The sequence below is a fragment of the Chinchilla lanigera genome, unplaced genomic scaffold (assembly GCF_000276665.1).
Source record: "Chinchilla lanigera isolate Chin_1 unplaced genomic scaffold, ChiLan1.0 scaffold00028, whole genome shotgun sequence".
Classification (NCBI taxonomy): Eukaryota; Metazoa; Chordata; class Mammalia; order Rodentia; family Chinchillidae; genus Chinchilla; species Chinchilla lanigera.
Window position 1 is genome coordinate 9,564,237 of NW_004955429.1, and position 25,517 is coordinate 9,589,753.

At 36.0% G+C, this 25,517-nt stretch overlaps 1 protein-coding gene across 3 annotated transcripts in view; it reads right to left on the reverse strand.

The window, feature by feature from the left end:
• Window positions 1-448: 448 nt before the first annotated feature.
• Window positions 449-25,517, reverse strand: part of Arl5b (ADP-ribosylation factor-like 5B) — a 25,313-nt gene continuing 244 nt past the window's right edge. The window contains exons 1-6 of one of the 3 annotated variants that reach the window (XM_005386940.2): window positions 15,398-15,419; window positions 14,122-14,182; window positions 12,167-12,314; window positions 9,232-9,315; window positions 7,657-7,808; window positions 449-6,910 (exon numbers count right to left, since the gene is read on the reverse strand). In XM_005386940.2, coding sequence (XP_005386997.1) covers window positions 6,862-6,910; window positions 7,657-7,808; window positions 9,232-9,315; window positions 12,167-12,310 — 429 coding nt within the window. In that variant the 5' untranslated portion in view covers window positions 12,311-12,314; window positions 14,122-14,182; window positions 15,398-15,419 and the 3' untranslated portion in view covers window positions 449-6,861. Of the gene's footprint in view, window positions 6,911-7,656; window positions 7,809-9,231; window positions 9,316-12,166; window positions 12,315-14,121; window positions 14,183-15,397; window positions 15,420-25,517 lie in introns of those variants that run through there. The other 2 variants (XM_005386939.2, XM_013515509.1) reach the window with 2 other exon arrangements.

Genomic DNA, 25,517 nt, shown 5'->3' on the forward strand with positions numbered 1-25,517 from the left:
GTGATGGCGAACCTTTGAGAGCTTTCGATGATGACGAACAGCTGCTGTGGCACACCTGCCACAGGTTCGCTGCCACTATTTTCCTGGGCAATAAGAATTCGACGTAACAATCTAACAACAACCTGGCTTCCCCCTTGTACAAAGGGAGCTACTGTAATATAGGAGCTACGAGACGGGTGCATGACCATCTACGTGCGCCAGGAAGCAGAGAAATCCCGCCTAGTGAAAGACCGAGACGGCCACAGAAGAGCGGGAAGCGTCTGGCTTCTCCTCAGCGCTCCAAGTCGTCACTCCTGTCTCCTCCAGAAATCCCACTGTATTTCTCACCACCTAACGCATCACCCTTATAATAAAATTCCCACCTCTGACTGCTTAAATGGGAGTTTCTATCACTAACAACAAAAGGACTTCACATATATTTTAGCTTTAAAAGAAAACACTGGGTTACTTCATATTGGAAAATTATTTATTATGACAAAAATAAAACTGTTGACTGAAAACAAATGTTACACTGTATTGCACCATGATTGCAAAGGAGCCAAATCCTGTCTATAAGATAAACATTCCAGAGCAAACAGCACTGTTTTACTTGGGTAAGTAGGCATGCAAGCAACTCATTATAACATAATTGCAGAAATAAAAAATCATGAATACCAGCAACCTAAACATAACATACAAAAGCATTTCACAACAGTAATGGAGTATTAAAATTTTTAAAATGTCTTTTAAACAAGCCCACCATCAGAAGAACATGCTTTAAACCATTTGCAAGAAGTAATGTGAACACACTCAGTAATTTGCTTTCAAAATTTGTTAATGCTTATATATTGGGCCAATGGCACACATCTCAGTTGGTCAGGAGTCAGGAGCAGCTCATGGCAACAACGACGTTTTTCTTTTCTCTGTACAATACCAGGGAGAAGGGGTAGAGAGATCTAATTCAGTTTTGACCTTCTTAATACCGTCTTCTATTTTGACCAGGCTAAGATACTGTTAGTGCTTTAGCAGAAAACCTGAAGCCTGATGGATGAAAGTTTCTATTCCAGTCTTTAAATGAGCTTAGACCTGAATAGAGACACTTTCAAGTAGTTTTACATTCAAAGGCAAGAAGTGTTTTGAATACAGGGCCTGCTGCTTCCTCTACGTCCTCTAAAGCACCAGTTTACAGTAAGACAGCAACGTGTGATCACAATCCCTACACTCCGATTGGAATAAATCGAAGGGCAAGGCTGCAACTGCTTTTAGGTTTTGCGTTTTGTTGTTGTTTACAACTGTGTTCCACAGAACAGATGATAAAATTTATAACTACTCCATAACTGAGAAACATCATAACCATCATTTACTGTGCAATTTCAATGAAATAGCAGCTAAATGTTTCAAAAATCAACGTTAAAGTTTTCATAACTACACTGAAAGTTTACTCCAAGAGAATAAAATAGGGGCTTCAAAGTTCCTGAATTTTCTGAGGGAAAATGTAAGGTTAAAAAGAGTATAGTCTCTTACGAATAGGGCCAAAACATGCATACAATTCTTACGAAGTGAGATCCAGTGATGGTCATTTCCTTGCTTACTAATACTAAAGTAAATATATTCAACAGCATAATGTAATCAAACTCATTACGAATCTTTTCATTCCCTTTATCGCATGTAACTACTTAAATATTGACTGACTGAGCACTTGCTCATGTGCTTTAATGAAAACTGACAAATCATGTTAGCCCTGCTGGTGATAAATAATTAAGAAAAAAACCAAAATCCCCAAGTTGTAAAATCTGCACATTTCATACAGTTTGTGTGAAGAGGGTATCTATGGGACAGTGCGACATCCCACAAACTTGAACAAAGCACCCTGTGGATTAAACAATGAGGTAATTTTTTAATTAACACTTTAAAACTTTGTGCATGAGAATTTATTTTCTATTCCAAAAGCTATGAACAGGACATTTTATTACTTCTCCACTTCCAGAAGAACATGTAGATTACTGTTTTTTAAAGGAATGCAAAAGATACCTCTATCTGACTACAGTTCCAAATTCTAAAAAAATGTCAGTCTTCAGTTTTTTGGGCCACAATAAAAATAACATAAACCGGGGGCTGGGGATTTAGCTCAGCGGCAAAGCGCCTGCCTTGCAAGCGCAAGGTCGTGAGTTCGGTTCCCGGTACCAGAGAAAAACCAAAAAACCAAAAAAAAAAAAAATAACATAAACCATCTGCAGTAGAAGACTAGCAATTTTAAGTGCCTTAAATAGGGAGAGGAAGGGAAATTCCTTCTACCATTCACACTTTCTCTTATGTCTTTCTGAACATAGTTCTGACTTAGTTTCCAGGTATGCCTCCAAATGTTCCAAAAGGAACATTTTCCAAACATTTCACTAAATCATATATATTTTAAAACCAATTTTAAGCCCAATGAACACATTTTGTTTCCTTTTCAATTTAAAACACAGCAGTCAAACCTATTTTTTAACTTTCTCTATTTAGTTTTGGCCACCTAGAACTTTGGCATGACGTGGGCAGTATTAGAACTGAACATAGGGCCTCATGCGTGCTGGACAAGTACTTTATTACTGAGGCATATCCAAGCTCTTCTCATTCTGAGACAGGGTCTCACTGTAAGTTGCCCAGGCCGGCCTCAATCTTGTGATCCTCTTGCTTCAGCCTCCTGTACAATTCATACACAGTACCCTTTTTTGGGAACTTGGCTTCTGAGTTTCAGTCTTCACAATAATATTAAATGAATAACAATTAGACAACACTACGAAAAACTAATCCTGGTTATGAAGCAGTTTCAGATATATGCAAACACTGGTTAAATACTAATATCTCGGTCACATTATCCTTTCAATAGTGGAAGGTCAAACAGAACTAGAGCTTGGGGTATCATCTAAAGGCAAGAAAATGAACTAACCACTTCCAACCCATTAGTAAATCCAGAAAAATAAGCAAGGTACACTTTCTAGAAGAGATTATTTCCAACACCCACTGATCCTTTATAAGCAAGTTAATATTTTCTTAACAATATGGTTTTTTTTCTCTTTTGCACTGTCATTAGCTACTAGATCAGTTTAAACTGAATACTAGTTATTAACTGACCTTTTATTTTCCTTGATTATATTCATATACTAAATGAAGAGTGGAAAACAAATAATAAAATAAGTTTAATTCTACATTATATACATATTACTTGGGGCTTTAAAAATTACTAGTAATAAAGACTCAGAATTTTAAAACTAAAAGACATGGTAGAGCTCCAATTGATTGAAGGTACTCGCTATGGGAAAAACAAAACACAGGCCATGGACAATAACTATCTTCGGTCAAGTAGATAATCAATAAATAGACAACTGAAGATGCAAATCTATTTCTTCAGACAGTCAACACAATATGCAACTAAGTACAAGACACTATACGTATCCTGAAATGATTTTGCCCAGACAAAATGGAGAAAAATCTTTTAGAGCTAATTTAAATGTAAAGTTTTACGGGTTCCAAAGCCATGGATTTAAAATTATACACAGAAAGTGGTCTTCAAAGATGACAGTCAATAAAGCTTCTAATCCACAGTCGTAACACCAGTAGATTTTTCTAATATATGCTTTTAAAGGTTAAGAATTAAACGGGTGCCGTGCAGAACGATTTCATCTAAAATTTCACCTAGGGAACTATACCGCAGAGTATTAAAAAGTTACTGCTTTGTTCAAAACTTTCTTTGCTGTGACACTTCCATAACTTTTCAGAGACTACTGTTAAGAGCACTGTCTACGCCACTCACTGTTTGCATTGGAAAACAATTATTTTCCCTTTAAGCTTTTGATAATCAAAGTTAAATTATGCTTAATCAAAATGGCTATGCTACAGAGAGTACTGCCATTTAAATTTATTTTAATTAATGAAACGTATTATCTTTCCCCCCAAAGAATCTAGAATAAAAGTAATTATTCCTTTACGTATACCAAAGTAAGAACCTAAAAGCAAAAATTATTTAATCCTTAGTTTTCCAGAGATTATATATATTAATATTTGAGTTTTTTAGGAATTAAATTACACTAACATTAAAAATATTCAGTGAATTCCCTCAAAAAATAAACTATTCTAAAAGTCCTCAAAATGTTTTCAGTAAGAATGACTGGATTAAAGATGAGAAACATAAAATGTTTAGACTTAAGAAAAATGCCATATTTGATCTTGGCTTGGTAGCTACACATTTTAGTCATAACACGTCACAAATACTTCTGTTAACAATTAACCAATCTTCCAACTGAAAGTAAAATCTAGAATAATCTAAGGGAAATGTGGTGCGTTCCGTGCTTTCTGCCTCTCAGGTAGATAAAATGTGGCGCTGAAAGGTAGAGCACCACTCAGATCATTCCCTTCCTGAACGAGTTTGCAGCTCTCTGACTCTAAAGAATAGGTGTCGTACAAAACTGAGAACATCTCAAAATGTGAATAAAGGCACTAATCACACTCACATTTTCATAAGATATTCGTCTCACAAAGTTAGCTGATTCACAATGAATGTCAAAATCAGTGGCTCAGTACTAGATACCTGCTTGGGCAAACATTCTCTTGGAGTAAAGGATAACCAGCTTTCACGCTACTGAAACAGGAAAGATGTGAGGAAAACCTTTTACAAAGTCTTACTTGAACTTCCAAATCATTGGCACAAAGTCTACTTGAATGGCAATTTCATCCTCAATAAATACTAACATACATCACTTTTAATGCAAAAGTAACAGAACTTTTTTTTAAAACAAAAGATTCAAAAAACAAATTGTATTTTAAAACAAATAGGACATTTCAGTCTATTCTAGTAGCTGTTTGACAAAATACAATTGACTATTAAAAACACTTTCAATATAATGCTGATGTGGTAATATAAAAAATAATCATATAATTTGATAGAAGAAAACTGAACCAGCCATCTTATTAGATACAAGGCAGATAATTATTTCATAGGGAAATAAGGAGGATTAAATATGTTTTCTCAGAACAGACTTAGGAGAATTATCCTTAGTATTTATGGTAAATGATAAAACCAAAGAGAAATTCAGGCAAAATGTGCTAGAGGTAAATGGTACTTCCTTAAGTCCCCCCACCACCATCACACCCCCTACACACACACCTCAAAGCATCCATATTGATTTATAGCTGCTTTTCTCTTACATTCCTGATTATGGTTATATTAAAAACAAAATTAAACTTACTCATTACTTATATAGAATCACTAAGAAAAACGGTTCAAAATAAAGGTAAAGTATTTTCCAAAGTTCAGAATGCTTTCTTCTGGCCACTTTTCATTCCAGGGTAGGCTACTACTGAATGGAAATCAGAAAAATGTTGCCAAGTTCTGCTGAATTAATTCATCTATATATAATAAACCAAGCACATCTGAAAACACATAATTCATATCAATTTATAGATAAAACATTAAAATATCACTTTTGAACAAGAATTCTGAAATTCTTATGAACACTGAAACTTTTGATCCAAACAAAAAAAATACTGCAAAAAGGAATTACTACTCTCTATACATTCTATGCCTTTCATTACAGCAAAATTTCACTTGAAATTAACAGGAATGAAATTACAGTATAGTACTCCCTCTTAATTTAAGGTACATCCTGTTTAGACTATTTTTCATATTAGACAACTGCCTCAAAGCTTTCAGTAGTATCCAATAAATAAGCTTTTGATAGATTGTGACTTCTCCATTTTATTTTTTTGACTTATAAATTGTTAAGGATGGTACTTTTGGATGTCATAGTAATATTTTAAAAAGATTAGATTTAGCAGTTTTCTATGTGATTTTAGAACACAAAGTATAATTACAGAGATAAGAATTGTCTCAAGCCTATTACAGAAGAAGCACAAAAAGATTTAAGAAAAGCTGTGTGGTTTTTTAAGTAATATAGCACTGGTTTAAAAATGCTGACACAGTTTTCTGCTTCATACTGCCCAAAGCAGAAGTGGTAACTCTTGCAAATAAAATGGCTGCAATTTTGCTGATAACCAAGTTGTTTGCAAATTAATAGTACAATGTGTTTTCAAGTATATTTTAATTTTTATCTAGTATACTGTAATAACGTGATAGCAATATATGCACTGAATAATGGGACATTCTTAAAAATACCACATTTATCCAACAATATCTACTATCAAAGCTCAGTTCTCAAATATTTTACCTTAATTTTTGACCAAATCATGTAGGCAGAAAATGAACCTAATTCCTTTGGATAAACAGCCTACTTAATTTTCATATTAAGAGCAACTTAAGTTAGGCCATGACATGCAATAATGTGCGGAAGTTTAAAGGAAAGTATTTATGATGTTTAATTTTAATCTTCCTTATTACATAAACCTTCTAGGCAGATTTCTTTCTTTATAATAAATTTTGTTCAAAAGATAATTATGGAGAGAGTATATTTTGTGTTAGAGAAGTTCCCAAGTAATATAGGGGCTTCCATCACTGCTCTGTCAAACCGTAACTATCTGGGAGCTAGGGGGTGATAGTCAAGAACCGAAAGAAATTGGTCATAAAGGTTATAACAATACTTCTGAAAACATTAAACATATGACAAACATTTTTTTACAAGGCAGTCACTGAATAATTAGAATACGCAGTCAGAAGAGTTCTGTTGTTGAAAACATACATAATGTTCATCCAACTGAAGATTAGTGCATTTAAAAAAAAGTTAAGAAAAAAATCTTTTATGTTCCAGTTCAGCTGCACTTGATTCAAGTGTTGCTTATAGAGGTTTGTGTTGTTATAAATTAAACATGCTGCTGCCTCAGCAGCCAGAGATACTAGGAAAAATGTTCATGTCACAGAATAAATAGAAGAGTCTCTTTCAAGCTAAAAAGTTATCTCACACCAATCCGGGAAGTCATCCATTCCAGACCTTGGCATAACCTAATCAAAAAAAGAAAGAAGCATTTTCAAAATTAAAACCTTTGTGCTTAAACACTAAAAAGCATGCTTATTACTTCTGAGCATTACTTAAAAGCATGGGTCAAAGGTATACAGATAGCTACTATATTATAGGCCATTTCTAACAAGAGAAAAGCTAACAAGTTAGGTAGTAGGAGGACAAGTAAGTTCCTAGATATGAACTGGTAACCCACTCATAACGTCGTTTTCTCCTTGGCCTAATATCCACTTTCACATTCTTAGGGAAGGAAGAAAGCATGAAGACAGTATTTGTGTCATGCATGTCTTGTCTGGAAGTATGCCTCCCCAAAGCACTCCTGACAATAAGAGATGTACTCTTTTGAGACGTTGGCAGTGTAGGTTTAAGTCCTTGTAGAAAATGTGTAAATTTCTTAAACCTTCTTCAATTCAGATGATGTAGTTTTCTCTTAATTGACAAATGATTAAAGTAGCAGATGAACAACAAAAAAATTGGACTGTGGAAACTTATGTTAAAAGTTTATTATTCCCTCCCTCCTTTTTTGGTTATACACTATGTTTATAGTAGAAATTATGAGGTCAGTAATTTTGTTCACTAAAATGATTTCAACCTTCTAATGAGAGACAATATAAAAAATACCTTTTAATTAACAACAACAATAAAAGGAATAAGAGCAAGAAGAAAACAAGTTGGCCTTGAAAAGGGGAAAGAAATTTGAAGCCATACTTTCCTCCAGACTGACACTTACCCTTCTCCTGTTAAAGCACAGCAGGACTGAATGTGCCACGGATGATCCTTAATTGAACTAAGAGTGAGGTATTTAGAGATTTCAGCTGCAGTCATACACCCTTTCATATCCTGTTTGTTTGCAAAGATAAGCACTGCAGCCTTCCTTAAATCCTGCAATCAACACAAAATATCTATTATGTGAAATAAATCATTTAGTCAAACTAAATGAATGAATGAAGGAGGGTAAAATGCACTCAGCTGGACTATTCTAATTAAATGCCCCTACTTTAAAGTGACCAGGCATTAATATTTTTAAAATGTATTGAAATAAAGATAATCTCAAATAAGCACAATTTAATGATTCATTCTAACAAAGACAGATGAACACAAGCCAGGTAGTTAAAAGTAATTATCTATTTGGGGGCTAAAGGAGTCAATTTGAAAAGAAAAAAAAAAAAAAGAACTCAAATCATTTTATTTCATTTTGTTTTATTTTAGTGGTACTAGGGATCAAACCAAGGGCACGGTGCATGCTGGGCAACAATTTTAACAATGGGCCAGACTACTGGGCCCTCAGTCACAAAATCTAATGTACAGTATGGTAGTGTATTGCCAAAGACTAGAGAGTTCTCCAAAATTTAAAAGAGAATAGTAGAAATAGGAAGTGGGCAATACTTATTTTTAGTCTTTGTATAATGTAAGCTCACTGATTAATGTTCATTGCATTGCAGGACTGATTGTTTCTTTTTTTCTTCTTTATAACTGGGTCTTCCTATGTTTCTCGCAATCCTCAGACTCCTCAGTACCTGGACTTACAGGCCTATGGCTGTGTGCTTAACCAGCACTGTTCTTGCTACGCAAACACTGGAAATAACGTAAATACTCACTAATAGAGCTGACTGACTGTGGAATATTGTGTCATTAAAAGAGATGAATTAAAGCTGTATGTATTGACATGGCTAAATCTAAATGCTGTGAAAAGAAGTACTACTTACAGAGAGGTAAATATAATTTTATGTAAGGTTTAAGAACATAGAATACCATTATTTTGTACAATTTATACTAAAATGTTACATACAAAAATATACATGGTAATAATCATCACTACTTTTACTAGTTACCTCTGAGATAACTCTGAGAAGTTAAAAAAAAAAAATCAGATCTAAAAGTCTTGCTTCAAACCTAAAAAACAGCCAGGCATGGAGGCACACGCTAATCCCAGCACTCAGAAGACTGAAGTAGGAGGAATTTGAGGCCAGCCTGGGCTACATAGTGAGACCCTATCTCAAAACAAACAAACAAACAAAAACAACCCAAAAAAATGAAAACAACAACAACAAAAAAATCAAACCTTCTAAAATAACTGGGATTACAGGTGTGCAACACCTTGCCTGGCCAATGAAATTATGTTATTGTCTAACTTTGTGTTTCTCTTTAATATGTAGAACTAAGTGATCTCAAATTATTCAGTAAGGAATTTTTGGGGAAAAAAAAAAAAAGACATTAACATTACACATTAATATTTGTTTAAAAAAATCCAAAATACAGATATCTTATTCTATTACTTTTAAAAAGATTTGCTTTCAAAATTTACCTCATGAGCCAACATTCTGTATAATTCTTCTTTTGTAATTGCTAGTCGCTCCCTGTCAATGCTGTCGACCACAAGAATGATGAACTAGAGGATAATTTAAAAAGAAAAAATTCAATGATATTAAGAAATTAAGGGCTGGGGATTTAGCTCAGTGGCACAGCGCCTGCCTGGCAAGCACGGGGTCGTGAGTTCAATTCCCAGTACTGGAAAAAAACAAAAAAAAAAACGACAACCAGAAAAAAAGAAACTGAACAAGATATTGAGAAATTTTCTGTAAAATTTGACATAATTAATGCCTTTGCATGGTATCATCATTACTATAAAACATGTTTTTATCCCAAAGGGATTATATAATATAGAATCATATAATCCAATGTTAATAAGAAAATAGTAATTTATATCTTCAATAAATAAAAATACCCAAGTTTACTTTTTTTGAAGAAAAGTGCTGCCTGAATAATACTATGTAATAACATTTTTTTTAAATGTGGGTAAAAGCTAACTTTTAAAAATAAACAGTAATTTAAATAATATTCTCCCTAAAACTTCAAAATATTCTATCATTTAACAATTGCTAATAAATTACTTATTTAAGTATAACATAATATGCCTACTACAAAGAAAAAGATAAACACATTTTAAAAACTAACAAATGACATTTTTACAAAGCAAGTACAACAATAAAATGTGAAGAAATAAATGTGCTAAATTATATATATCAACATTAACATGTGAAAAAGAAGGTGCAGGTGAAATCAGAGAACAGCAAGAGAGCTGGAAGACCTGGAGAAATCTGTTGGTGAAGGTATACATGGAAAAAAAAATCAAACACGATTTGGTCATCAGAAAAAATAAAATACATAAAGCCAAGTTTGGTAAGTAAAAATAACATATGTTAAAAAAGGACTCCTAGGCGGGCTGGGGATTTAGCTCAGTGGCAAAGCGCCTGCCTGGCAAGCGCAAGGTCGTGAGTTTGGTTCCTGGTACCAGAGAAAAACCAATAAATAAATAAATAAATAAAGGACTCCTAAATCGAACATCTTATGCAGAAGACAAAGTTTTAAAAATGAGATTAAACAGTGCTAAATGTTATATAGTAGGAAAGTGGTAGGACGGAAAGGTCAGAATCAAGTTATAGAGATGACTTTAAAATTAGGGAGAGTCAACTAGAGTGAACAGTATAAATCAAGAAGGGCTTAAAAAGAGATGAGGGAAAAAAAAGTCATAAATAAAGGACTGAGAAGCAACCAATACTGAGAAGTAAACAAGTTAAACAAGAGGACACTGGGGCATGGTGACACATGCCTGTTATCCCAGCACTCAGGAGGCTGAGGCAGGAGGATCATTGCAAGTTTGAGACCAGCCTGGGCTACAAAGTGAGCTCAAGCCCAGCCCAAACTGCACAGCGAGACCCTGTCTCAAAAAGACAAAAAAAGAAAAAAGTAAAAAAAGAAGACAATGACAAAGAAGAGGACAGTGTGAGAATTATCACCTGCAGCTCCCTGTATTAGAATGGATACACGAGAGGCTGGGGATTTAGCTCAGCAGCCAAAGCGCCTGCCTGGCAAGTGCAAGGTCATGAGTTCGATTCCCGGTACCAGAAAAATACCAAAAAAAAAAAAAAAAAGAATGAATACACTATAGCTACTGCCTGTTACCTCAATGGGAAGAATCTTCAACAAGCAAGATGACAAGCATGAAAAAATGAGTGAAACACCACACACATTAAGCTCCTACCTGGAATCTGAGATGGCGAATGCTATGTCCCATGCTGGTGTTCTGCAAAAAGTCTGTTCTTGGTAGTAATTTTGATGTTCTTGTAGAAATAGTTTACTAAAGAACATCTTGTGCAAATAAATCAGTAATTACTCTCTTTCTGGACTGAAGCTAAGTCTTTCAGAGTCTGAGCAATTTCAAAAACTAACCTTTGAAATGTTTCAAGTATGGTATATGTGAATCATCCAGCATCAACTTTGATCTCTCATCAAAGAAACCTGCTGTTTTCAAAGCTAGAATTAACCATGAACTTTGAAAAAAGTACCTCTGCTATTTAAGTAAGTCCTATGCTAGGGTGTTTTTCTTCCCCTACTCTACCTAGCTTCAGAATGTTATTTTACTGTGCAAATGTGTGGTCAGCTAACTTATGACCACAATGTTTTTATCAGTTTCTTCTGCCTGTCTTCACCCTCTCACTCAAGTAAAATAATTAAGTGCTACTGCAAGTGCTGAGTATCTGTCATGTGTTATCCAGCTTTACTACTGATACACAGCACTAGAATACAGACATGCACATATGATATTACAACACAAATTCAGGAGAACATGTTTTTAATGTAAGAAGGCAACTTTGTGCTCCAGAACATCTTTGCTTTATTTCTTCTTTCATCTCCAACTTTTAAAAGGTTTCATTTTAGGAAAAACACATGCAGGTAAATGGTTAGGCATACCTCTTCCTCTTTAAAATGAAAAAATACCTGGATGCAACTGTATACATTAGTATGCAAGCAAAGCTACAACTCTCAGCAATGCGTGGTCTTTAAAAAAGTCTGTCTCACACACAAAAAAAAACAAATAGAAGACAGTTGAGATTTGTTCCTCAGGCTGGGTCTGAACTAGTAAGTGGAAGAACAGTCTGGGGATGGTCTACAATTTTAATCCCATTAAAATAGAAATGACAATTCTGAATGTTTGTGCTATCTGAAAAGCTTGTATTACACCCAAGTATTTTATTCTTCCCCTAATCAGGCCTTCTTATAAAGTTTCAAGATCTTGAGAAAAGCTATCAATTTCTCCTAGTGTCAGGTTTCTCCCACACTTGAAGACATTACAGTTACATTGAGAATAAACTCAGACAGTGTGGCCAAAAGTAAGCGCTCAACTAACTAATACCAGCTCTCCACACACTTCAGAAAATTCAAAAGTCATCATAGCATACCTCTGTGTTTGAGTAATACGTGTTCCAGGATGACCGCAGTGACTCTTGTCCCCCAATATCCCACATAAGAAAATGAGTGTTTTTCACAACTATTTCTTCAACATTGCTTCCTATGGTTGGAGAAGTATGAACCACTTCATTCATTAAGCTGTTGAAAGACAGGCACCATAAAAACTTTTTTGTAAATCTTGAGAACTCGAAGGTTTTCTTTCTTTGGTGGGGTTTTGAAGACAGGGTCTCAGTACATCTTTCAGGCAGGCCTTGAATTTACACTGACCCTCCTTGCCTCAACTTCCCATGCCCAGCTTCTGAAGCAAGTTTTAGCTCTGTATTGTTAAGATGAATAAAATTTTCTCATAGCTTGAAAAAGGGAAACTTGGACAAAATTTGTGTAAACAAAGATCTAGGCAAAGGAAACTGATTTATTTTTTTTCCAGCGGGGAGTCTTTTTGAGACAGGGTTTTACTAGGTAGTCCATGCTGGCCTTAAACTCACTTTGCAGTCCTGCCTGGCCTCACACTCACAATGATCCTCCTGCTTCAAATTCAGCCTCCCGAGTGCTGGGATTACAGGTGTGATTTTCATTTTTTTAAATGGATTGAACTGCAGGCTTAATATGCACAGAAGGGAGCACTGTGGCGTGAAACTTCTCAGCAGTTAGAGAACCAATGCCCCGACATGCCAATATCACAAAATGGCAAGCACTGGGTAGTTGGCTATGTAGGGTGTCTCTGTAAGGGTACCTAGGCAAGAAAATTGAGACTCAGCCATAAAACTTAGTTCAGGCTTATTGAACAACACTTAAAAAGATAAGCATTGTCTTAAAAAGATAAGGCCACAGGCAAATTAAAATTTTACTTAAAAGGACCTATAAATATATTCACAGTACTGATATTCGTATCCCTTGTATTATTATAATCATTTGGTTAAGTTACATTATAACTCATTGAACTCATATGTGTTTGCTGATAATTCCAATATTGTGTTGGAAGAGACAACCTCCCCTTGGGCACTTTTTTTTCCCCTTTTGAGGGAGAGGGTACTGAAGTACTGATTGAAGCCAGGGCCTTACACATGCTAGTCAAGGGCTCCACCACTGAATTATATCCCTAGACTTCTCTTGAATTTTATGTATTTTGAGACAAGGTCTTGCTATGTAGTTCAGTTTGGCCTTGAACTTACAGCAGTCCTCCTGCCTCAGCTTCCCAAGTGCTGGAATTACAGGCATGCACCACCATGCCTGACTTTGAATTTTACATATATTTTTGAAGCTATGTGTAAAATGATTTCAACGAAAATGAAAAGTTTCTGAAATGTTTGCATTTAAGGCTTAAAGGCTAAGTCACATTAAAATATACAAGGACAAATTAAAGTGCTTTAAAGAAAAACAAGTACCTATTTGACTCTGAAACAGTAAACCATCAGGAAATGTTTTTAGCAAAGCATCTGAAAAATATGCTATGCATTGGGGTTATATGAGTATTTCTGGTGAAGTGCCTAGACAAAAGATAAGTATTAATGTGTTTCTCTCAAAGTTTCCAATGTCTTCTTTTTGCAAGCTAGGAAAGCACTATTTTGATTGTCATTACTTTGTCAAGTCTGGTTATGTTAAACAATTCCAAAGTTATGAGTCAGGGCAATAGCAGCTTCCTAGAGATACCCATCTATTTACATTTATTTCAGTGCAGGGACAACTACATGAAATCCATTTCATCATCTCACCCAGCACTGTAATTTGTGCTTTATTTATTTTAGTTTACTATTAATTCTTTCTACCAAGGCCAGAAACCAGTAAGTATCTGTGAAGGCTTAGAAAACATACAACAGTCTACTCACTTTTTTGTAAATTTTGTTTGGTAAAATGAAAAAAGTTTATGTTTTCCATCATAGTATTTCATTCTTATTATAAAAATAGTTTCAATAATAAAAACTGTTAAGTAAACAGCAATACTTACAATTGATAAAGAATGGTAGTTTTCCCTGCGTTATCCAGTCCCACTATAATTACTTTGTGTTCTAAAAAAAAGAAAACAAACCAGAAACATTTAACACTGCTGCATAATTACAATTACATGCTTTCAACAATGATTATTAGTTAGCTTGTTAATGAGAATCATTTACTGGGTACTGCTGAGCTAAAATAAAACAAAGAACTAAAAAACAATCACGGAAGAAACTCTATGATGTTAAGGCCTTGGCTTAACGAAGACAATCTATTATGATGTTCTCCATCCAACTCTCCTGTAAAGAAAGGGGAAACAGAGAACTCTGGTTTGGGACGGGGGATCCAAACAGTAATCCAGATGTTATGGTTTAACATGTACATTTCAAAACCTGTCTGCTCTGCACACCTGCTTAAAGTCTCTGTTTATCAAGCTGGCTGTACGTCAAATCGTTTTCATATGTGAAGTTTCCCACCTACAACGTACCAGGATTTTTTTTCTTCCCTTCACTTACAAATCCCTTCATTCAGAGGTGAAAGCTGCAGTGATTTCCCTGTCACCAAGACACACACTCTCTGTTTGTCATTCCTGCCAATAATTTACAGAGAGAGAATGCTTAGTCTTTAATACTTTTTTCTATGTAGACTCTACAATTTTTCTGAGCAGACACTGTTTTCACTCTTTGTACACTAAAAGCCTCTTCAGTCCTTTGCTCCTTCTGGGCAATGCACTAACAGTCACTTTTAGAAGTAGGTAAAGCCATTCTTCCCTGTCGAAGGGTACAGATTGTGAAATCTCCTTTGGATGCAAAAGAGAACACCCCCAGATACTATCTTCTCTGCATCTGAACCTACACAGAGCATACTAAAGCCTGCCTTTCTCCAGGGTAAAAACTGCTTTAAAAAGCTACTGGGAACTTCAGGAGGCAGTAGTAACAAAGTTGCCAAAAGAAGCACAAGCAGTCAATCATTCCGTATGGGAACGCTGCGTCTCTTGATAACTGAGAAATGACAAAATTCTGATAACACATCTAAGTATCAGGTCATGCTCCCATTAAGTCTTAATACTGTGCCAGCCAAATAAAAAAGAGGGGCTACAGTACACAGACTAGTTCTTGAGCTGACAAAACCCTTTGTATCTTCTAATGACCGACAATACACACTGTAATGCACTGCCCATATTACTGAGAACAAGGAGCCATGGTCCCCCGGAACAGCTGTTTTCACTGTGGCAGAGGCTGCTTTGTAAAATGAAGCAAAACGAAACTCATTTACTTATTATAACTCACTATAATTCTCCCGCTCTAACTTTTTTGGTTCCTATCCCCTACTTTCTAAGGAGAAAATCTGGAAACGTCGTGCACTGGGCTCTTCCTCACAGTGTATGAGTAAGAGCTTTCTAATCAGTGGAAGAACAAACAGAATGCTTGGGGCCAGGCATTCTAAATTTGGTAACAAACTGAAATTCCACTGCCCAGCATCAAGACATCACAGTGTCCTGAAACAGTGAGAAAGAAGCCACTCATCTAAAGGTCAGCGGAACACAGGTGCAGATACTCCTGGTAGGGGGACGAGGCTGGAGACAGAGCACCAGATGGCTCACTGCTGAAGCAACTCCAGTGAATACCCGAGGCCATTTTCAAACAGTCCTGCTGCATATTTTATACTATGTTGATGATTGCAGTATTAAAGGCCTGATGGAAAAATTTAACAATAATGTTTCATTTTGAAAGGTTGGTCCCAAATGTGAACTAAAAGTAGACAACATATGGATTTCATTGAAGTTGCATAAAGTTTCAAATGTCTGATGAGCTTGAACTATGATTCCCACTCCTCCCCTCCCCCATTCTAGAAATGATAGGGAATTCTGACAAGTAGAACAAAACACACAACTTCAACTTTGTCTTGTGGTGAGGATTGCACAATTATGCTTAGGATAAAGTGAGACCTTACTTAAGAACAGCTATGTGCTTTATTAAAGCATAAAATAACAAGGATTTATTTTAGAGCTATACTCCAAAAAAAACACTTTAATATCATCTATACAGTAAGAATTCAAGCATGTTCAAAGGTCAACTACTAAAGCACCAAGTTAGAAACAAAGCTGTGCTTTGCTGTTCTTAGCTGCTACTAGAGCGTGTCAATGACCAAAGATTTCACATTACACATGCTAATTAGGAAACTTTTTTAGCCTTTCAGGGAACAAGGAGAAAACCACGGATGACGCACAGAGGATGATCAAAATATATGGTGAATGTTCACATTTCAAAATAACCATTACCATGCAAGACATATTATCATCAATCTTCCTCAAAGTATGTTACTCGCCCCCACTTCCAACACACTTATCCTACTGTCCTTGCCACTTTCTGAAGCAATCCTGGAAATCTTCTTCCCTGTCTTTTAAAAATACAGTGAATGTTGCCCTGTCCAACAGAAGGGCAGGCTCTTAAAAACCTTACCAGGCAGGTCCTCATCCACCTAATTCAGTGATATGGCACCACATGGCTTCTGGTTCTTTCCTGAAGTCAACTGACTCAGGACATCAGCGCAGCCGCAACAGAGCAAGGAAAGATACAAAAGAAGGCTTGCAGAACTGTTTCAGAAAGTGGCAAGAACGATGAGGTAAGTGCACTCCGAGAAAGAGAAAATATCTCTTTCAAAGCTAAGCCTTCACACCACGAGGCAGTTATCCAGGAATCACATTCCTCTAGAATTACCTTGTGGACAGTAAAGGGCTGAGATGACTTCTCCCAGTGCCACTTAGCTGCGCTGCCCATAGGTAGGTTATGGTTTAAAAGGCAGATGTTAAGATGCAGAGACAGTCTAGCTTTTGAAGCTTGTTGACTATGATCACAGTTTAAAAGTATATCTTATATCATGATCTAGTACATACATAACCAAGGTGTCACAGAACAATGCCTTTATGAACTCAGGTATATCCAGATTGTTTCTATTTTAGAAGGTTCATTCCTATTTCATATGCTGGTCTGACAAAGCTGACACTGTAACTTATTAATGATTTATGCTGGACAGTTTAGGGGAAAATATCTGGTTTATGAAATACATGTTAAAAAGGTAAGCTGGCTGAGTACAAAAATATGAAAAAATGTTCCAATCCAAGAATCTCAATAAATTCCAAGTAGGAAAAGTAGAAGGAAAAAACAAAGCTGGTAGGTACAGAATGGCTAATTTCTGGAAAAGCAAAGAAAAAGGGAAAGCAACAAGAGAAAAATGGCAGACTACGTGGAATAAAGATACAAATGTTAGTTGGGAAAAAAAGGAGGCCAGTAAGATGAAAACTTTAACACACTAAAAGAAAAAAACAAAATCAACCTAGGACGCTGTATTCAGCAAACAAACTTGTAAGAACAAAAACAAAATACTTTTTTTGATAAAAGATTAATCAGCAACAGAATTACATTATAAAAATGTTAAGAGTTCACCTGCTTGAAGGATTTGTGGAGGAAAAAAAATCACTTATTCCAAAGACAGTAGAAAAGGACTAATAAAATAACAATAAACAAAGGCAAATGGGACAAAGAGAAGACAAATGGTGCCGGGCAGGCACACAATAAACTGTAATGTACAGCCACACCAATAAACTCCACCATGCATTCCAACTAAAGGGGAAAGAATTTCACAATGGATGTTTTTTAAAAAGCAAGATCCAATAATATGTTCTCTATAAGAGATAATAAAGCGCATAAAATCTCATTAAGACTGCTACCATCATAATTATGCAACACTTATAAAACATTACCTACAAGTACAGATAGAATACATATTCTTCTTAAAACATCTAGACAGGCCATTAAAAAGTCTCAACAACAAAGCTGGGAACAGTGGTGTGTGTCTGTAATGCGAGCCCTTGAGAGGCTGAACATGAGTTCAAGGCTGGCCTGAATTACATGGTAAGATCCTGTCTCAACACACACACACACACACACACACACACACACACACACACACACAGTCTCAACAAATGTACAATAAAATGGAAAACCACAGCATATATTTCCAACTACAAGACAATTATATTAAGAACTAAGCTCAAGCTATCTAAAAAATAAATACAATATTTGCAAATTGAAACAGACACATAAACCATAGGCCATAAAAGAAATTACATTAAAAAGTAAAATATATTTTAATTAAATACTGAAATAAAGTATATTAAAATGTGTGTAATATGCTAAAGCCATATACAAGAGGGTCATTTATAGCTCTGAAATATTCATATCTGATAAGGGGAAACAAAAGAATAACACAATGATCCATGCTTAACAGGCTGGGTAGTAAAAACAAATAAGTCCAAAGTAAATAGAGGGAAGAAAATGAATAACAAGAATAAAACAGAAAACAGAAAAGTAAAAGAAAATTAAAATCTTTTAACTCTTTTTAAAAGAGAAACAAAGTTAGAGGCTCTAATTATTAGACTCCAAAATTTACCATCAAGTTTTTGTAACCGAGATGGTGCAATATGATCCAGAGATAGAGATGTCGATCAACGCAAGAGAAGAAAAAACACAGAGATAAGACTAACATGCATATGACCACTGAGCTTGGAGAAAGGCTTCAAAGCAACCCAATTTGAGGGGAAGATTCATTTTTTTTGTTTTCCGGTACCAGGAATTGAACTCACGACCTTGCGCTTGCCAGGCAGGCGCTGTGCCGCTGAGCTAAATCCCCAGCCCCAAAGGGAAAATTCATTTTTAGAGAACAAAACATATGTCTACAAAAGGTCAAAAGGGAACTCATAGTATTAGCAAAATGTGAATCATTGAACAAAACAGCAGTATATTCATGCAATGCAAATTACAAAACAGCTATGAAGAAAGCTTCTAATATGAAAGGCTAATTCAAAGAGATATAGAAGAGCTGAGCATGACGGTGGATGCCTGCAACTCCAGCACTTGGGGAGGCTGAGGCAGGAGACTCTCCAGGAGTTTGAGGCCAACAGTCTGTACGGTTGAATTCAAAACCAATCTGTGTGTTAGTTGATTTTCCGAGTCCCTCCTCTGTGAAGCCTCCCTGTAGGCCAATCTGATCATAGCAAGACCCTGTCTCAAAAAATCAAAAATCAAAAAAACCCACGAAGAGATATAGAAACAACAATAGAGGAAAACTGTAAAGAAACTGAAGACAGCGTTCATAAAATAATACCACATAAAAAATATAGTGGCTGAACCAAAATATCCAATGGAAAGATTGGAAGACAAAGCAATAATAAAAAAAGACAATACACTAGGATACATTAGAGAGGAAAGTCTTTAATAGCCAATTTACAATAGTATTTTCAGCAAAGTAGAAAAGAATTCCTCAGAATTTTTTTTTTAATTTCTAAAAGTGCATCTATAGACTGAAAAGATCTAGAGAGCTCACAAAAATTAATGAAGCCATACAACAAGGTACACCCTGTAAAATTTTAAAATTCCAGGGTATAAATAGAAAATTCTAAAATGTACTAGAAAGAAAAAAATGTCAAGAATGATACAGGTCTCCTCCACAAACACTTCAAGTTGGAGGTTAAAAGTCTCTTCAAAATTCTGAAAGTAGTGTTTTCCAACTCATAATTGTGTAACCAGCCCAAACTTAAGTCAAAAGTGAGGATAAGCCAATACATTTTCAGACATTTGGAATTGCAAAAGAATTTACCACTAATGGATACACTTGCAGGAAACTTGTAGAGGATGTACTTCACCAAAGTTAAATATAAAGAAGAAAGGCATGGTTTAAAAAAAGAAAAAGACACAGGAAATTCCTAGGATAAGAGCAAGAACAAGCCCAGAACACCTGTGTACAGAGCACGGAAAGCTACGTTGGGTTTGGACCAGGATGTAAAGAGGAAAAACAATCTTTTAGGTTCAAGGTGCGAAAAACTGGTAGAGAAGGCTTTGGGATATTATGAAATCTCTGAATCTGACGTACAAAGAAAACTAACACAATGCTGTAATTATTTACAGGGAAAATGGAGAAAAGAAGGAATATATCACATTGTGGATTAGCGATAACAAAATTTTATAGCCACAGTAACGGAAAGACACTCCAGATCAAGTCAAATTTATATCAGGATAATGAAGAAAGAGTAACAGACAAATTTATATCAGGATAATGAAGAAAGAGTAACAGACAAAAAAACACTTTCTCTTCTATCACAGACAAGAAGTGTTTACAATTTCCAGACAGGCATATAGCATTCAAGAAATATGTATGTGACACAGGAAGAAAGTTAAGTGTTTAAAGAGACATAACTGATACACAGCATTTCAAGACTTTAGCACTATTTTACTTTTTATCTGTATGTATTACTTTGATATAAAGTTTTATGCTTGAATAAAGCAAAACTAAGAAACTTATAGAAAGTATCAAAGTACTTGGAATACAATAGTGAATAACACAAAATTCACGTCTCAAGGCGTTTATTTCCACTAGAAGAAATAAACACACAAATGTAAAATACAATTATAGGTAGTGACCCACATTACTTAGAAAAACAGTAGAGACAGAATGAAAGCTAGGGTGAGAAGAGTGCTATTTTTGAAAAAGTGGTCAAGAAAGCCTCTGAGGAACAGGATATGGTAAGAAATCTGAGTGAATTAATGGATTGAAGCTTACAAAGGTATGGAGAAAGAATGTTCCAGAAGACAGGGAACAGTTTAAATTTAATGTGCTTGAAGCCAGTAAGAAGTCCAGTGATTAGCAGAGAATGAGCTAAAAGAAAAAATGTAAGACTCAGTGCCCAGGATGATAAACATGAAATTAACCAGTGAGGAAAAAATCATTAGATAATGATGTGAGGATGTTATTATTATTTGGCTATGAAAGTGAACTACAATTAAAACTTTGTTTCATTTGCCTTTCTGGATAACATTAGAAGAAACAGATGACCACTCTGTATAGTTGCAACACAGAAAGAAAGACTATGCCTATGAGAGTTAAAAAAGAAATTAAAATAAGCCAAACTTCAGAGAAGAGTTTAAAAGTGCCAAACACACCCTCAAGTACATATTTTGTAAAAACAAGCATACACAACCACTTAGATGTAAAAGAATGTTTTGAAAGGTATTTAGATTTTGAAATTATTTCCTTCAGTGATAATTGTGCCAGAGTAAACAGCCTTCTGGCTTCATATTAAACAATATAATATTATATTATTATGTATTTTCAAATTCTTTACTTAGGCAATACATGTTTTAGTATACTTATCCCAGAAAGGTAACTCACTTATGAGAAGATGCTTGGGGCTCTATAATAAAATAAAAAACCAATCAAACAAAACACAAAAAAGATATAATAAAAGAAAGATAAGAGATAAGGGATAGCTGTCCGTAAGACAGATCAGCAGTTCTTAACGCTGGCTGCCCGCTAGAATCATGTTGGTATTCACATTTAATTGGTTTAAAATGGGGCCCTGGGCATATTATTCCAATACTGAGCCAAAACTGAGTACCTTTGGATTAGATGTGTATGGTGGTGAACAGAAAATGTTGAGGTTGGTAATTAATTTTGTTGATACAGAAAACAAAAATACAAACTAAGATATGAACCCGATCACCTGATTCTCCTGCTTTCAAAAAAAACACCCAATGACCAATCTCTTAAATGGCTCTAATTCCTCTGTATAGCTTAATGTCCTTGTCAACAGCTGAGGCCCTCTGGAATCTGGTCTCCGCACCTGTCCTCACCAATCTCATCTCATTTAACTGCAACAACCAAACTAAGACACTGTACAGCCAAACTACTGTCCACTTCCTCAAATGCACCAAACTATTTCCTTCCTCTCCTTTTGCTGGTTAGTCCTTCTGTCTCAGATAGTTTGCCTCTTCTCCTCATTGTACCTAAGCTCCTCTGCCCTATTAAGTCCAAGTATGACTTACTCTGTAAAATCTCCCAAGAACTACCTGAGAAAAATGATTCATTTTCTTCTTTGTGCCATCACTGCATTTCTAAAAATATCAGTTAAATAATTTACCTCATTCCATTTTTCTAGGTCTAACTTACTAATCTTGAGTGCTTTGAGAGCAATAACCTTTGTCTTTTCTGTTTTTAATCTTTGTACCTCTTGTGCTTTTTAATTCTGAACACTAGATCATGAACTACAGTACTTGTAAATGTTACAAAAGGGGAGAATAAAAATGGTACAAAACCACTAGTTCTAAATTTGTAAGAGAAAAGTTAAATTCTATGGAGAAATGGAGAATTAGGTGACCTGAACAATGACATGACTATAAAAAGGCAGCCTGTGAATGTCTCATCTTCTGTATCTTCCCTTTATCTCTTTCATTCCTTCCCAGTCTGATTAAGGAAGCATCAAAGCAGAAAAGATAAAACAGCAGTGATAAGAGAAAGGAGAATGGGATAGGGTTCACAGGAGAATCAAACGCCTTGATGATTTTCATTTTTTAAATTAAGGGAACACAATCAAAATACCATTAACATACCTCACAGAACTAGAGAATTTGCTAAAATTGAATTGCTAAAATTCATCTGGAACCAGAAAAGATCTAGAATAGCAAAGCTAATCCTGAACAAAAAAAGGCAAGGCAGGAGGCACTACAATCCCTGACTTCAAATTATACTACAAAGCTACTGTGATAAAATCAGCATGGCACTAAAAAAAAAAAAAAAAAACAAAACAGATCTGAGGACCAGTGGACCAAATTAGAAGATGCAGGCACAACTACAAACACACTCAGGCACCTTATCTTTGACAAAGGGGCCAAATATGTGCACTGGAAGAAAAATAGCCTCTTTAATAAATGGTGCTGGACCTGCCTGGCAAGCTCAAGGTCGTGAGTTCGGTTCCCGGTACCGGAGAAAAACCAAAAAAATAAATAAATAAATAAATGGTGCTGGAAAAACTGGCTCTCTATGGCAAAGACTAAAACTAGACCTAGGTCTATCACCAAGCACTAAACTAAAGTCAAAATAGATCAAAGATCTAAATATTAAAAAGAAACACTAGGGCCAGGGATATAGCTCAGCAGCACAAGTGCCTGCACAAGGTCCTGAGTTCGATTTCTGGTACCAAAAAAAAAAATCACGAGTAAAAAGACACACTAAATCTACTGGAAAATAAAGTAGGTAGAAATCTGGAAGACATAGTTGTAGGTAGAGAGTTCATGAACAAAGCCCAGACTGCACGGAAAATATTTCAAAGAACCAACAACTGGGATCTAATCTTATTAAAAAGCTTTTAAACGGCAAAATCAATCACCAACAATGTGAAAAGATAACCAAATGGGAAAATTTTAGCCAGTTGTTCAAAGGACAAAGGACTTCTACCTAGAACATACAAAGAACTGAAAAAAAATCAGACTCCTCAAATTCAAAGACCCTATCTAAAAATGGGCATCTGAGATGAACACACACTTCTCAGATGAAGAAATACAAATGGCAAATAAATATATGAAAAAATGTTCAACATCACTGGTCACTGGGGAGATGCAAATTAAACAATACTGAGATTCCATCTCACCCCAGAAAGAATGGCTATCACCAAGAAATCAGCCAATAACAAATGTTGGAGGGGCTGTGGGGAAAAAAGGAACCCTTCTCCACTGTTGGTGGGAGTGTAGACTGGGGCAACCACTGTGGAAATCTGTGTGGAGATTCCCCAAAAAACGACCCAGCTAGTCCCCTTCTGGGTATTTCCCAAAAGAATTAAAATATTATACCACAGCAATACATATGCACCCATGTTTATAGCAGCACAATTTGTAATAGCTAAATCTTGGAAACAACCCAAATGCCCATCACAGAAGAATGGATAAAAAGTGGTCTTTTTATACAAGAGTACAACTCAGCCATAGAGAAGGATAAACTTGAGACTTTTATAGGTAAATAGATGCAATGTGAGACCATACTCATCAGAGAAATAAATCAAACTCACATGTGTAAACTGTATTGTCTCCCTAGTGTGAGAAACTGAAAGAGTAAGTAAGTTCTAAAAAGTACAACAGATATTTTGAAATAGGAACAAATTGTTCAAAAGGAAAAAGGAACTAGGATTGGGGAAAGGGCAGTAGTGAAAACGTAAAGAATGCAAGTCAGCTATACTCTTAGTGTCTCTTAGGTCATTAAAAAGGAAGGTTTGTGCTAATACCGATTGGAGAAATTTTTATGCCCATATCTTGTACCCTGAGTTAAGAACTTTAAAGATAACAACATGTAGCATATCAACGATTGCTATTCTCCTATTATTTTGTTATGAAATTTTGTTTTACTTTTCTATGAAATAAAGAAAAATAATTAGAGGCGTAATAAACAGGTGATCATTAATCACCGTTAAGATGATGGGATTATTAATCACATTACTATTAATGATGTATTAAAATAGTCTGTTACATGACTTTACAGTGCTAGGATTAGAAAATATAAATTGTTGAAAAACAATATATTTAAATTTATAGATAACAGCCACAAGAAGCTAAGCTTTCTGGTCACTTTGAAATCAGTTGAAAAGTGCTACTTACCTGTAGAAACCGCGATATATACACATATGTGTATGGACATGAATGACTACTATTTTATTGTACACGTACAGTATCGTTACTTATAAATCTGAGGACTATTTTGTTGTTCTTGTCCATCTCTAGAACAAATGAACAAGGCCATTACATTCTCTTCACAACTTAAGCCCAGAACAAGCGTGTGCCCGAGAACAGTAACACCGTCGTACCATCACACAAAAACGCTTCATACACTGGGCCCGGCAAAAGGAAGCTAGGTGAATTTAAAACTGGTTTCAAAAAAAGAACACCTAAAACTTGACGGTCAGCCCCTTTCCTGATCGGGGTGTTTTCTCCCTTTCGAAGACCTCACATCTCACTCATTCTGACTCAGAACAGGTTGCACAACTTCTTGGCCCTTTGGACTGGCAGCTGCCAGGTGCCTCGGAACCTGCTTTGGACTAATTACGGACACGTAACACACCTTACACAAACCGAAAGCATTCAGTTTCTTTAACGCCTATGATTTAAAAAAAAAAAAAAAAAAAAAAAAAGGAGACAGGACAGGCGCGGGGAGAGTGCGAGGACGATTTCCAGAAACCCGCGGATCTCCCTGGAACGCCTCGCTCCTGAGCGCTGCGGGGCGGGCGGCGTCGCAGACCGCGAAGGTGCGCTCGCCGGCTCAGAGCGGGGCGGAAAACCACGCACAGCCCGTGGGAAACGAAAGAGAAAAGACACGAAAAAAGAAAGTTTCAGGTTTGCGGGCAGGGACCGAGGACGCTCCCCAGGGCCCGGAGAAGGGCCGCGAGGCACGCTCAGGTGCTCTCCCCGGCTCCGGGGACGCCGGACGCCTCGCAGCGGGCGCTCCTCCCCGCGCCAGGGCTCCCCGGGACGTCCCTCGGGGCGGAAGTGCCCGTCGCTGCCGCCCCTCCGCCGGCCACTTCTCGGCGCCTCG